The sequence below is a fragment of the Furipterus horrens genome, unplaced genomic scaffold, assembly GCF_987537825.1.
Source record: "Furipterus horrens unplaced genomic scaffold, mFurHor1.1.pri manual_scaffold_13, whole genome shotgun sequence".
Classification (NCBI taxonomy): Eukaryota; Metazoa; Chordata; class Mammalia; order Chiroptera; family Furipteridae; genus Furipterus; species Furipterus horrens.
In genome coordinates, this window is record NW_028327183.1 from 38,039,989 (window position 1) to 38,053,076 (window position 13,088).

General features: G+C 39.9%; 1 protein-coding gene across 1 annotated transcript in view; it reads left to right on the forward strand.

Moving 5' to 3' along the window:
• The first annotated feature begins 6,618 nt into the window (after nucleotides 1-6,618).
• ZNF527 (zinc finger protein 527) overlaps nucleotides 6,619-13,088 on the forward strand; it is a 30,139-nt gene continuing 23,669 nt past the window's right edge. The window contains exon 1 of the mRNA XM_090259074.1: nucleotides 6,619-6,895. Coding sequence (XP_090115200.1) covers nucleotides 6,619-6,895 — 277 coding nt within the window. The remainder of the gene's footprint in view (nucleotides 6,896-13,088) is intronic.

Sequence of the window (13,088 nt, forward strand, 5' to 3'; positions counted from 1 at the left end):
GTCTGTTCTTTTCCCTTGATCTATGTGTCTGTTCTTACACCAGTACCAGGGTGTTTCGATGACAGTGACCTTGTAGTATAGTTGATATCAGATATTGTGATCCCTCCTACTATTTTGGTCTTCTTTCTCAAGATGCTGAGGCTATTTGGTGTCTTTTTATAGTTCTATATAAATTTTTGAAATATTTGTTCTAGATCTGTAAAATATGCCATTGTTATTTTAATAGAGATTGCACTGAATCTGTAGATTGTTTTTATGGGTAGTATGGACATTTTAATGATGTTAATTCATATCCATGAACATGGCATATTCTTCCATTTACCCCTATCTTCTTTAATGTCTTTCTTCAATGTTCTGTAGTTTTCAGATCACATGTCTTTTACCTCCTTGATTAAGTTTTTTCCTAGGTACTCTTATTTTTCTTGTTGCTATAGTAAAGATGATTTTTTGCCTAGTTTCTCTTTCTGACATTTCAATTTTGGTGTACAGAAATGCCCTCACTTTCTAAATATTGACTTTGTATCCTGCTACTCCACTATTTTCACTTATTAGGTTGAGTACTGTTTTGGTGGAGCCTATAAGGTTTCCTGTGTACACTGTCATGTCATCTGCAAGTAATGACTGTTTCACTTCCTTCTTTCCAATTTGGATGCCATTTATTTCTTCACTGATCACTGTGGTTAGAACTTCTAGTACTATGTTGAATAAAAGTGGCAAATGTGGTCACCCTTGTCTTGTGCCTGAACTTAAGGGGAAAGCTTTTAGTTTTTGCCCATTGAGTATGATGTTGGCTGTAGGTACATTTCTCATATATGGCCTTTATTATGTTGAGTTATACTCCCTCCATTCCCACTTTGCTGAGTGTCTTTATCATAAATGTATGATAGATTTTATCAAATGCTTTTTGAGTATCTATTGATATGATCATGTGATGTTTTTTCATGTCTTTCATTTTGTTTGTGGTGTATTATATTTATTGATTTGCTAATATTGTACCATCCTTGTAATCCTAGGATGAATTCCGCTTGGTCATAATGTATGATATTTTTAAAGTTTGCTGGATCTGGATTGCCAATATTTTGTTGACAATTTTAGCATCTGTGTTCATCAACAATATTGGCCTGTAGTTTTATTTTGTTGTTGTGCCTTTACCTGGTTTTGGAATGAAGATAATGCTGGCCTCGTAAAAAGTGTTTGGGAGTCTTCTGTCTTCTTAAAGTTTTTTGGAAGTTTTAGAAGGATAGGATTTAGTTCTTCTTTCAGTGTTTGGTGAAAGTCACCTGTGAAGTAATCCAGTCCAAGGCTTTTGTGTGCTGGGAGGTTTTGTTGTTGTTGTTGTTGTTGTTTGTTTGATTTTTTGGTTTCCTTTTATTACTGCTTCGATTTCACTAGTTGTTATTGTTCTATTCAGGCTTTCTTCTTTACCTTGATTCAGTTTTGGAAGATTGTATATTTCCATAAATTTGTCCATTTTGCCCAGGTTGTCCAGTTTCTTGGCATATAGATGTTCATAGTAATTTCTTATATTATTTTGTGTTTCTGTGGTATCTGTTAAACTTCTCCTCTTTCATTTATGATTTTAATTATTTGGGTCCTCTCCTTTTTTTCTTGATAAGTCAGGTTAAAGTTTTGTCAGTTTTGTTATCTTACCAAAGAAACAGCTTTTGGATTCATTGATCTTTTGAATTGCTTTTTAATTCTCCATGTCATTTAATTCTGATGTGATCTTGATTATATTCTTCATTCTATTCTGTCTGGGCTTTGTTGTTGTTGTTCCTCTAGTTCTTGTAGGTGTAGGGTTAGATTGTTTATTTGAGATTTTTCTATCTTCTTGAGGTAGGCCTGCATTGCTATGAACTTCCTCTCAGGACTGCTTTCACTATGTCCCATAGGTTTTGGGCTGTTGTATGTTAATTTTCATTTGTTTTCAGAAACTTTTTGATTTCTTCCTTGATATCATTGTTAACCATTTACTATTTTAATAACCTGTTATTCAGTCTTCATGAATTTGATTTGTTTGAATATTTTGCAAGCTTTTGTGATCCAAGAAGATACTTGATATGATTTCAATTTTTTTGAATTTGTTGAGGCTTTTTTTGTGTGTCGTACCATGTGGTCTGTCTTTGAAAATGTTCCATGTGCATTTGAAAAGAATGTATACTTTCCTTCTTTGGGGTGAAAAGTTCTGCATATATCAAATAAGTCCATTTCATTTTGGGTGTTGTTCAAAGATTCAGTTTCCTAGTTGATTGTGTGTTAGATCTGTCCATTGTTGACAGTGGGGTGTTAAAATCCCCTACAATGACTGTGTTGCTGTTGATATCTTTCTGGAAGTCCTTTAAGGTTTTCCTTATATATTCAGGTGTTCCTATCTAGGTGCATATATATTTACAAGGGTTCATTAATTTGTGAGACTAATCTCTTAAGTATGATGAAGTGACCTTGTTTGTGTCTTGTTATGGCCTTTGTTGTGAAATCTATTTAATCTGATGTAAGTATTGTTACCTCAGCTATTTTTCATGTCTGTTTGCTTGGAGTATTTTTTTTATGCCTTCACTTTTAATGTGTGCAGATCTTTTCTTCTGAGGTGGGTCTCTTGTAGACAGCATATATGTGGGTCATGTTTTCTTATCCATTCAGTGACCCTATGTTTTGATTGAAGCATTTAATCCATTTACATTTAAGGCTATTATGTATAGGTACTTGTTCTTTGCCATTTTTTCCTTCTGTACTTATGTTCTCTCTCTCTCTGTCTTTCTTCATCTTTTTAAGTAGTCCCTTTAGCATCTCTTGCAATGCTGGTTTGGTGGAGATGTATTCTTTTAGCCTTTTTTCTTTATTTTTGTCTGGGAAGCTCCTTATTTCATCTTCCATTTTAAATGAGAGGCTTCCTGAGTAGAGAAGTCTTGGTTAAAGGCCTTTGCTTTTCATTACTTGGAATATTTTGTGCATTTACTTCTGGTTTATAGTGTTTCTCTTGAGAAATCAGCTAATAATGTTACTGGAGCTTCCTTATATGTTACTATCTGTATCCACCTTGCTGTTTTTAAAATTCTCTTTGTCTTTACATTTTGCCATTTCAATTATGATGTGTCTTCGAGTGGGCCTCATTGGGTTCATCTTGATTGGGACCCACTGTGCTTCCTGGACTTGGATGACTTTTTCCTCCACCTAGTTAGGGAAGTTTTCTGTCATTACTTTTCAAACAAGTTTTCTATCTGTTGCCCCTCTTCTTCTCCTTCTGGTATCCCTATGATATAAATATTTTCACATTCCATGTTTTCCTGCAGCTCCCTTAAACTATCTTTGTCTTTTTGAGTCCTTTTGTTGTTGTTTTTCTGTCCTGGAGTTTTTTTCTACTTTGTCCTCCAATTCACTGATTTGATCCTCTGTCATTTAGCCTGCTTTTAATTCCTTCTAATGTACTCTTAATTTCAGATATTGTATTCTTTGTCCACACATGCTTCTTTTTTACAGGTTTTTTAAAATATTTACTTATTTGTATATTTTTAGAGAAGGCTAGTAACAAAAAGAGGGAGAGAAATATTTATGTGAGAGAGAAATGATGTGCGCATCAATGGGTTACTCCTTACACACCCTCTAATGGGTACCTGGCCTGCAATCCACGTATATGCCCTCCCTTGGAATTAAACTAGCAACTTTTTGGTCTGCAGGCAGGTACTCATTCAGTGAGCCACACTAGCCAGGTACTTATTCATAGTTTCCATGTCTTTTTACATGCTGATGTTGTTCCCCCTAAGTTCCTTATAGTTTCCATAAAGTTCCTTGTAGTTCTCACTCAGTTCCTTATAACCATTATTTTGAACTCTATGTCTGATAAATTGCTTGCATCAATTTCATTTAGCTCTCTTTCTGGGGATTCCTCCTTTCCTTTCAATCAGGGGTTCTTTCTTTGTCTTTCCATTTTAGGGGGCTCTTCTTGTTTGTATCTGTGTATTAGATTGATCTGCTTTGACTCCCTCTGTCTTCCTGTGATGTCCCTCTGTGGTAGAAGACATGTGGAACTCAGTGCTGCTATCTCCTTGATCACCTGAGCTGGATGCTCTTGGGATGCCCTGTAGGCCATTTATGTGGGCTCTCTTGTTATAATTGGGTTTTGGTTGTTGTTGGGTTATTCTTTGGTGGGTTATTCTCTCTGACTGGCTGACTGAGGGTCACACCACCCACCACATTTTGTATGCTATTGTATAGGTACTGCCAGAACAAAACAAAACCACCCAAGAAACAAAACCCACACATGCAAAAATAAGTCTTGCCCACAACCACACTATCAACAGCAAATGAGCAAATATTAATAAAGGTATAAAGATATTAAGACTATTATAAGAGGTGAAAAACAAATATGAGATGACTAACTGAAAGAAAAATGATTTTGAGAGGGCAGAGGGAGAAGAAATATTAAGAGTAGGTAATAGAAACAAAGCAAAGAAAACAGAATTTGCAATGTAAATTAAAAAGGAGGAAGTCAAAATGAAGAAAAAGGAAGAATATAGTATGAGGATAAAAAAATTTTTAAATATTGAAAAAATAGGAGCCAAATTTGAGAAAATATCCACTATAGCAATATCCATGACAAATGAGCAATGATTAATACAGGTGGAATGGGAATCAGAGGGAAAAAAGAAAGAAAGAAAAAAGCTATGAGATATCTAAAGGAGAGAAAAGTGATTTTGAGAGGAGAGATGGAGAAGAAATAATAAGAGTGAGGAATGGAAACCAGGCTGGGGGGGGTGAGTAAATTTTGAAATAAAAAAAGAAAGGGCAGGAAGAAGGTAAAATGGAGTAGCAAATGGGAACAATAAATTTTGAGATTTGTATTATAAAAATAGTGAAGATCTAGGAATAAAATTGAAGAAATGCAACAACCACATCCATATCAATAACACACAAGCAAAGATTAATGAAGGCAGAGAGAGAATAAGGATATTTTAAGAAGGGAAAAAAGAATATGAGATGCCTAATGACAAAGAAAATGGTTTTGAGAGGTGGGAGGGTGGAGGTAATGGTAGGAGTGCAGAAACAAGTCATAGCAAGAGATAAAATAAAATGTAAAGCAAGAAGAAGAAGGAAGAAGGGAGATTGGAGCAAGAGAGGGGAAGTGGAAATTATGAGACTTGAAATAAACTAAAAAAAAAATTAGTGAAATAATAGGAACAAACTTGGAGGAAAAGAAATGAATGTTGAAAAAGCTATGCAGGAGAGAAAATACCACAAATAATGAAGAAGGCTGCAGTGGGATTAGTCTCAGCAGGGTCCAGTGTTTGACTCTGTTTTCTCTTCCCGGATGTGCCCCTGGGAATGTCAGATGGTGTCCTAGCCTGACCCTAGTCAGCCTGTTCAAGACAACAAGCGATTCAGTCTGTAGCTGTCTCCTTCAGACTTGGCTTGTCCCTACTCTTCTGCCCTTTCAGCTTTCCGTCAGCACAGGGCCCAGGAGTGGTTCATTTAATGACTCTAGAGGGCTGCCAGTACCTTCTCCACCTGCCTCCAGAGGGGGCCTTTGGTGTGATTTGGAGGGTGGGAGCTCTGGGTGACCCCCAGGAGGCACTGTTCAGTCATCAGGGAAGATGGTGAAAGTGTTTCCTCTCCCCCTCACCACAGGTCTTGGTTGGTTCCAGATTCTTTCCAATAATGCATTGTTTCTTGTGAATTAGCTGTCCGTTTACTATGAGGGGCCAATCTGTGTAAAAGGAGCAGCTCTTTCCTGCTTGGCATAGACATCAACTCTGTATAAGAGCCGAGGCTGGACAGGGCCCTGAACACCCCTTGCTGCACCTCTCTGCTGGTTTCAGTGCATTTCATAGTGTCTGGTAGAAGAGGCCCTTTCAGAGTTTTTCCTTCTTTCCCCTGTGTGGATATGTGCCCAACAGGAGGCTCCTGAGCCTGGCCTCACTGATCTGTAGAGCCTGTAATCCTGCAGCTGGGGTTTGGGCTTAACTGCCTGTCAGGGGACCTGCCTGACTGCAATGAATCTCAGGTCCTGGCCAGCCAGTCCCCAGCCTGCTGTTCCACCAGGATACCCAGGCCCAAATTCCCCACTCCGCATAGCCCATAGGCCTCTGCTTGCCAGACTTGCTGGGTCAGATCCCACCATCCCTTCAGTGTGACACTATCACTCTGGTTTCTTTGTTGGCAGAGCCACTGCACACACATGCACTCACATGCAAGCACAGGGTCCCTGCTGAGTCCCGCCTCACCTCCTCTTTTAAAAATATATGTGTAGCACCCACACTGTAGCACTGAGTCCTAAGAGGCCAGTTCTCCATGCACTCCCACTCCTTGAAAAGCACAAAGTCTCTAGGTCAGGGCTGACTACAGCGTGCCAGAGCCTCTGACAGTTTTAGATAATTTTTCTCCCGGATGGCACTGGGAAGAGTCCAGTAGCAATGTATAGCATGGAGCAGTGGTGAGGTACTCCAGCCACTCCCTCCAGTGAGTCTCAACCTTAGGTGGCCTTGCTCCCACAGTGCTGTCTCTGGAGCCAGAACTGCCACAGCTGTCTCACTGCCCCTGCAGCTTGCAGCTCCTGACCCAATCTGCAGCCTACTCAGTCAGATTCTGTCCTGTTTGCAGTTCCTGGGGCTCCCGGGGTCGGGGATGCGACAGCCCCCTTCCCAGTACCGAAGTCCCCAGATCCTGGTTCTTGGCAGTGGTGGGGAGTGCAACCCTGCCTGGGGCAAAGAGCACGAAGACACATCTGGGCACCAAGGTTCAGGCACTCCAGAGGCTTCTTCCCCAGGGAGATATTTTAAATTCCTCAAAATGGCTCCAGCCCCAAATATGCACATTCAGAAGTGCCAGGCTGGACAGCAGCTTTGGCAGCTGCTCCTCCAAGAGATCCCAGACTGCCTGCTCCTGAGTATCCTGCAAGTGGGTAGGCTTTTGCCCACTCACACACATGCCCCACACATTTGTCTGCATACACTCTCACCTACTCTCAACTGGATTTTTAAGTTGATTGCTCTGTGGTTTAGCTGCAAGGCTGGTCCAGGTCTGGGAGCGAGTGGATGGAGCTTCCAGCGACTCTGTAGCTATCTTGGCTCCTCTCTGGTCATTATTTTTTTTAATTGATATTTGATCCCTTGCTCTCCCTCTTCTCCTTTTGGTACTCCATGATGTGGATGTTGTTACACTTCATGTAGTCCCAAAGGTCCCCTAAACTATCTTCATTAAAAAAAATTTTTCTTTCTGCTACCCTGATTGGGTGTTTTTTTTCTACCTTATCTTCCAAATCAATGATTCAGTCCTCTGGTTCATGCTACCTGCTGTTTATTCCTTCCAGTATATCCTTCATTTCAGATATCGTGTCCTTGAATTCTGACTGGTCCTTTTTTATGGTTTCTATGCCCTCTTCCATGCTGTTGAACATCCTTATAACTATTACTTAAAGCTCTGTATCTGATAAGTTGCTTGCCTCCATTTCATTTAGCTCTTTTTTCTTTGTCTCCCAATTTTGGTTGTTTCTTTTGTTTGTTTTTATGTATTAAATAGATGTGTTATGACTCCCAGTCTGTGGTATTGCCTTATGCAGTAGGTGTCCAGTGGGGTCCAATGGTGCAGTCTTGATCACCTGAGCTAGGTGCTCCAGGAAAGTGATTATGTGGGACTTCCTGATTGCTATTGGCCTACTTGTGTGTGGGACACACCCTCCTCTAGCTGACTGTGAGGATTGACCCCATACACAGTGTATGAGCTGCTATGTGGTTGCTGAACATACAAAGCACAATTCTCCCCAGCAGGGTCTAGTGCTGCCAAGATCTCCATTTAGGTGTGCTACTTGTGGAACTAATTGGGTTCTACTCTGATGTGGTCTGAAGTTGACCACCAGGTGTGTTGGTTCTGGGTTCTCTTTGGAGGCGCTCTGGTGCAGATCAATGTCAGATGCTTCCAATAACCAGCCCTGGGCTACCTGTATGGTGCTACCAAATGATCCAAAGTTTGTAACTGCATCTGCTTGGCCTGGGTGTGGGTCAGCGGGGCCAAGCTGTGTATCAAGGTCAGCTTTTGTCAGCTCAGAACCCAGGGGCTATTCAGCAAAAGGCCTAATGCACCCTGATAGTCACTCCACCTGTTGGATGTTCTGCCATATCCTGAGATTTCTTGGACTTTCTCCAGAGCTTTCTGAACAAAGTCTGTAGAGCGGGCCCAGGCTTGCTGCATCCCGCAGTCTCTTCCACAGTGTATGAGCTCAACAGGGCAGGGCAACAAGTTTTTGGAGGATGGAGCTAGTGGATTTCCTCTTTGGGGGGCAGTGCCAGTCAGGAACTCAAGGGTGGGAATAGTGGCTCCTCCTCCAGAGCCACACCACTCAATCACTGCTCGAGTCTGCTATCAGGGATTCAGGCTAGGTGCAGCCAGCAGACTATTTCAGGGCATGAGCTTGGCAGGGCGGGGCCACTGGGAGTCAGGAGGTCAGGGCAGTAGGTTGGGGGGTGTTGCATTGGTCAGGCATGTGGTGGGGGAATGGTCCCCACTTCAGAGTCACGCAATTCAGTGTCCGTCTTGAATCCACTACAAGAGCTCTTCAGTAAAAAGCACACTGAAGGTCCTGGCTGGGTGCAGCTAGCAGACCTCTTCAGGGCTTGAGCTTGTCAGGGCAATGCTACAAGGAGTCCGAAGGATGAGATTAGTGGACCCCATAGGGAGGTGGAACCAGTGGCACACAAGGGGATAAAATGGCCCCCACATTGGAGCCATGCAACTCATTGTCTGTCTGAGTTTCTGACAGGGGCTTCTCAAGAACAAAAATGTACCAAATGTTCTGGATGGGTGCAGTCAGCAGACTTTTCTGCAGGAAATGAGCTAGACAGGGCAGGCAGGGCCTCTGGAAATTGGGAGGACAGGGCTAGTGGTTCTCTTATTGGGGGACTTCAACAGTTGCATGTGGAGTGGAAAGACATGGTCCCCACTCCAGAACCACACAACTCAGTTTCTGCCTAAGTTTTTGACAACTGTGTTCATTCACCTAAATCTCCTTAATTGTTCCCCAAGACAGTACACTGTGCCCAAGTTACAACAGACTTTTCTGCAGGGCATGAGCTGTGCAGGGTAAGGCCACCAGGAGTCAGCAGGACAGGTTTAGTGCATTCCCCCAGGCTGGAGCTATATGGATAGGAGTGTTTGGCCCAGGGAAGACAGCATCTCTGGGTGATGTGGGATAGGGACTTAGCACAGGTACCTTGGCTCCTGAGCCTCCAAATCTCTCCTTGGGGACACACAACTCCAGTTTGCTCTGAATCACCTTCTTTTTACTGGAGCCCTGGATGGGTGGCTAAGAACAAGATTTTATATGCTGGTCCTTTAAGAGAGCATCTGGGTTTCTAGTAAACTCCTCTCTCTCGCTGGCAGACAGAATCCTCATTGGTTTTGACAGTAAAATGTTATATGGGCTCCTCGTCCTTTCTCAGGGGCTCCAGGCATGGGGTTAACATCCCACACTCCTCAGGGGAATTTTTGCTGTTGAGAGATCCCTCTGGATTCTCAACCACTGCACATGGGTGTGGGGCCAGCCCTTTCAGTATTTCCATTCTTTTTTCCAGTTTCTGTGTAGCTTCTTCTGTAAATCCTTGATTGTAGTACTTCTGTTCAGCTAGCATTCAGTTGGTTATTCAGTTTGATTGATCTATAATTTAGTTGTAAATCTGGTTTGGCACTGGGAGGAAGTGAGTGTAGCTTCCACTGCAGTCATCTTGGATCCCCCTACTTTATACATTTTTTAATTGCTTGGAGATTTTATAATGAATATCATTTCTATATAAAAGAAAAATGTTATAGAACATCCTTAATGCTAGTCCTCAGCTGGAGCTCCCACACGGATCCAGACTGATATAGAAATCTTTCCATGTGTTTTTCCCATGATAGTCCCTTCAGCCAGCTGTGATTGGGATGGGGGTTGTTCATGCTCCTCTTCACTGTGTTCTTCTCTACACCCCATGAGTTTTTTTTGCTTCAAGTATGTTTCTCTTGACACTTCCCCACAATAATAGAGAATTTTACATATCACCTTAGGGATTTTAATGGAAAAAAGGTGTAAAATGTAAAGGTTAGGTCATATTATTGGTCCTAGAAACTTCTTTTGCTTTATATTATTGGTCATTTTGTCATATATCCTTTAAAATAATTTTATAAGTTCAGAAATAAAATCTTTATGGAATTTGGATTGAAATTGACTTAATATAAATTAACTTGTGGTAAATAAGCATGTATACGTATTTTTTCATTTGGTGCAGTTATATATTTCTATTTAAATTTCCTTTAAAATAATTTTAAAAGACCTTTTTAGGGTTTCTGTATACCATACTCCCTTCTCTTCCAGTTATTTATAATGTATACCAATTATAATCTTCATTCTTGGCCTTCACTTCAAGTTTTCTTCCATTATCTTACACTTGCAATCATGCTTCTGCCCCTCTAGTTTCATTAAATTCAGGTGCCTTTCTTCATTTTCATATTACCCATCTTAATGAGATATATTAAATGGTTCTGACCACAGTTCTTTCTCTGTCCAAATATGTATCATGTTTTTTTTCTTTCTTAAACTAGCTCCTGTTTCTATTTCTCTGTCTTTTCTTCATTAAACCTTAAGATCTTTGTCATATGAATCTGGATCTCTATCCAGTGCTGCTATTAGAATGTTCTGAGATGATGGAAATGATCAGTATCTGTGCTTTTCAATACAATAGTCATGTTTGACTATCGAGCACTTAAAATATAGCTAAGTGTGACTGAGAAACTGAATTTTTAAACTTCTGGGAATTTATCTGAAGAAACCTGAAACACCAATTTGAAAGAATATGTGCACCCCTATGTTCATTACAGCATTCTTTATAATAGCTTTTGGAAGCAGCCCAAGTGTTCATCAGTGTAGATGAGTGGATAAAAAAGCTGTGGCACATTTACACAATGAAATACTACTCAGCCTGAAAAGAAGAAGAAAATTTTACCCTTTGTGACAGAATGGATGGACCTAGAGAATATTATGCTTAGTGAAGTAAGTCAGTCAGAGAAAGACAAATACTATATGAATTCACACATATATGGAATCTAATGAACAAACTGAACTAAGAAGCAAAACAGAGGCAGATTCATAGATAGAGAGCAAGCTGACAGCTTTGCTGGGGAAGGTTGGGAGGGTGGAAGGATTGAGTGAAAAAGGAAAAAAAGTAAGAAATCATGGACATGGACCACAGTGTGGTGATTGCTGGGGGAGGGAGACTTGGTAGAGGTGGAGGAGGCTATTGGGGAGATAAATGGTAATAGAAAAAATACAATAAAATAAAAACTACAGTAAGAACAAACTACTGATATATAACACCAAAAAATTTTATTTTAATTTACTAAATTGCCATAAGTGGTTAGTAGCTGCCTTACTTAACAGCACAACTCTATCAGTCTTTTACAGAAGGAGATCCAGTCTGTAAGTCTGTGTCATTAGTCATGTTATCCATTGGAACATATTTTGGGCATTAGCAGCAAACTCTCTTCTTCTTAAGATTTCCCCATACAGTACAAGTCTCCTTTGTTTTTTTAAAGAAAAACATCACAGGGATATGTTTACAGTATAAGGAAAATAGTCAATATTATTGTAATAACTTTTTCTTGTGACTGATGGTTCCTGAACTTAATCTGGTGATCACATCATAAGAAATATAAATATTAAATCACTACGCTGTACACCTGAAACTGATATAATATTTCATGTCAACTATACTTTAATTTAAAAAGATTTCCCCATACATCTTTTTTTTTCTCTCAGACTTCCCATTAGAATCTCTTGGGTTTCAAACTAGATGTTTTCCTTTTCCAACATTATACATAAGCCTACTTACTATGTAGTTCTGATTGGATTTCAAATTTGGTCATACTTCTATTCATTTACAGACCGTATTCAGTTGGAGATTAGATATATTTAATATCTAACACATTTCCTGGATACATTTTAACCTCAAAGAGTTTATTTCTCCCATTCTTGATCTTGCCACTTGACCATCAACCTATTTCACAATTCCATTATGTAAAAGATATCACATGAGCCTCAAAATCAGACATAATAATATCTGAGCCTACTAGTGGTATAGTTATAACAATTAATGAGTATACATTAATTTGTTTAATTTTATGGTAAACATCACCAAATATCTATAATCAGCCAGACACTGCTAGGTATGTTATATACAGGGTGGAGCAGCAGTAGGTTTACAGTTGTGGGTACACAAAACACGGAGTTTATTCTTATATTATTATTTATTTATCATTATATTATTTTCCGTGTGAACAACTTTAAACCTACTTTTGCCCCACCCTCTATTTTGACTTATAATTATACCATGCTTACAATGTCATATGGTTTTGCCTACCAGCAAACTGAGGTTCAAGAGTTTAATCAGTTTGTTAAAGGTAGAATACCTGGCTAGCTAGGTACAGAGTTAGAATTCAAACCCACTTTTGTCTAACCCCAAACCCTGTGCTATTTCTACTCTGCCACATAGATGCCCATTTAGCTGTCTTCCATTTTACCTGAATCTGTGACTTCCTTTTTCCCTTCAATCAGTTACTGATAAGGATGAATTGTCTTTTTTCTTTTGCTGAATGCCATCATGAAACCATTGACTTCTCAGTATTTCTTTACTCCAGTCATGGTGAATATATTTTCCACAGGTACAATACGTATTTCCTGTTTCATACTCTCCCCTGGAAACACCCCACATGGAGCTTTTTATGCTGTAGTGTTTATCTGCCTAACTCCATAATATTCTTTTTTTTTTTTTTTAAGAGAGTGGTTGGAACTACAGATACCTCAGAAATCCCCACATCAGAAATGTCTGTAATCTCCTCCTATCAGGTTTCTTTTACTCAGCATTGTATTAGGTACCATATAAAGCTACTGTTTTCCAGGAGTAGAGAAGATTTATTCTTGGTAAGAGGGAATATAGTGGTCCTGGGTGATGGTTGCAAGGAGAAGATGTTTAGGAGAATGGGTGAGGAAACAGAAGTAGTTGTACTTGTGTAGAAAGAAAGATGAACAGTGTGGACCTAACAGGGGATAAGTGAATAAAGCCCTTTCAGAC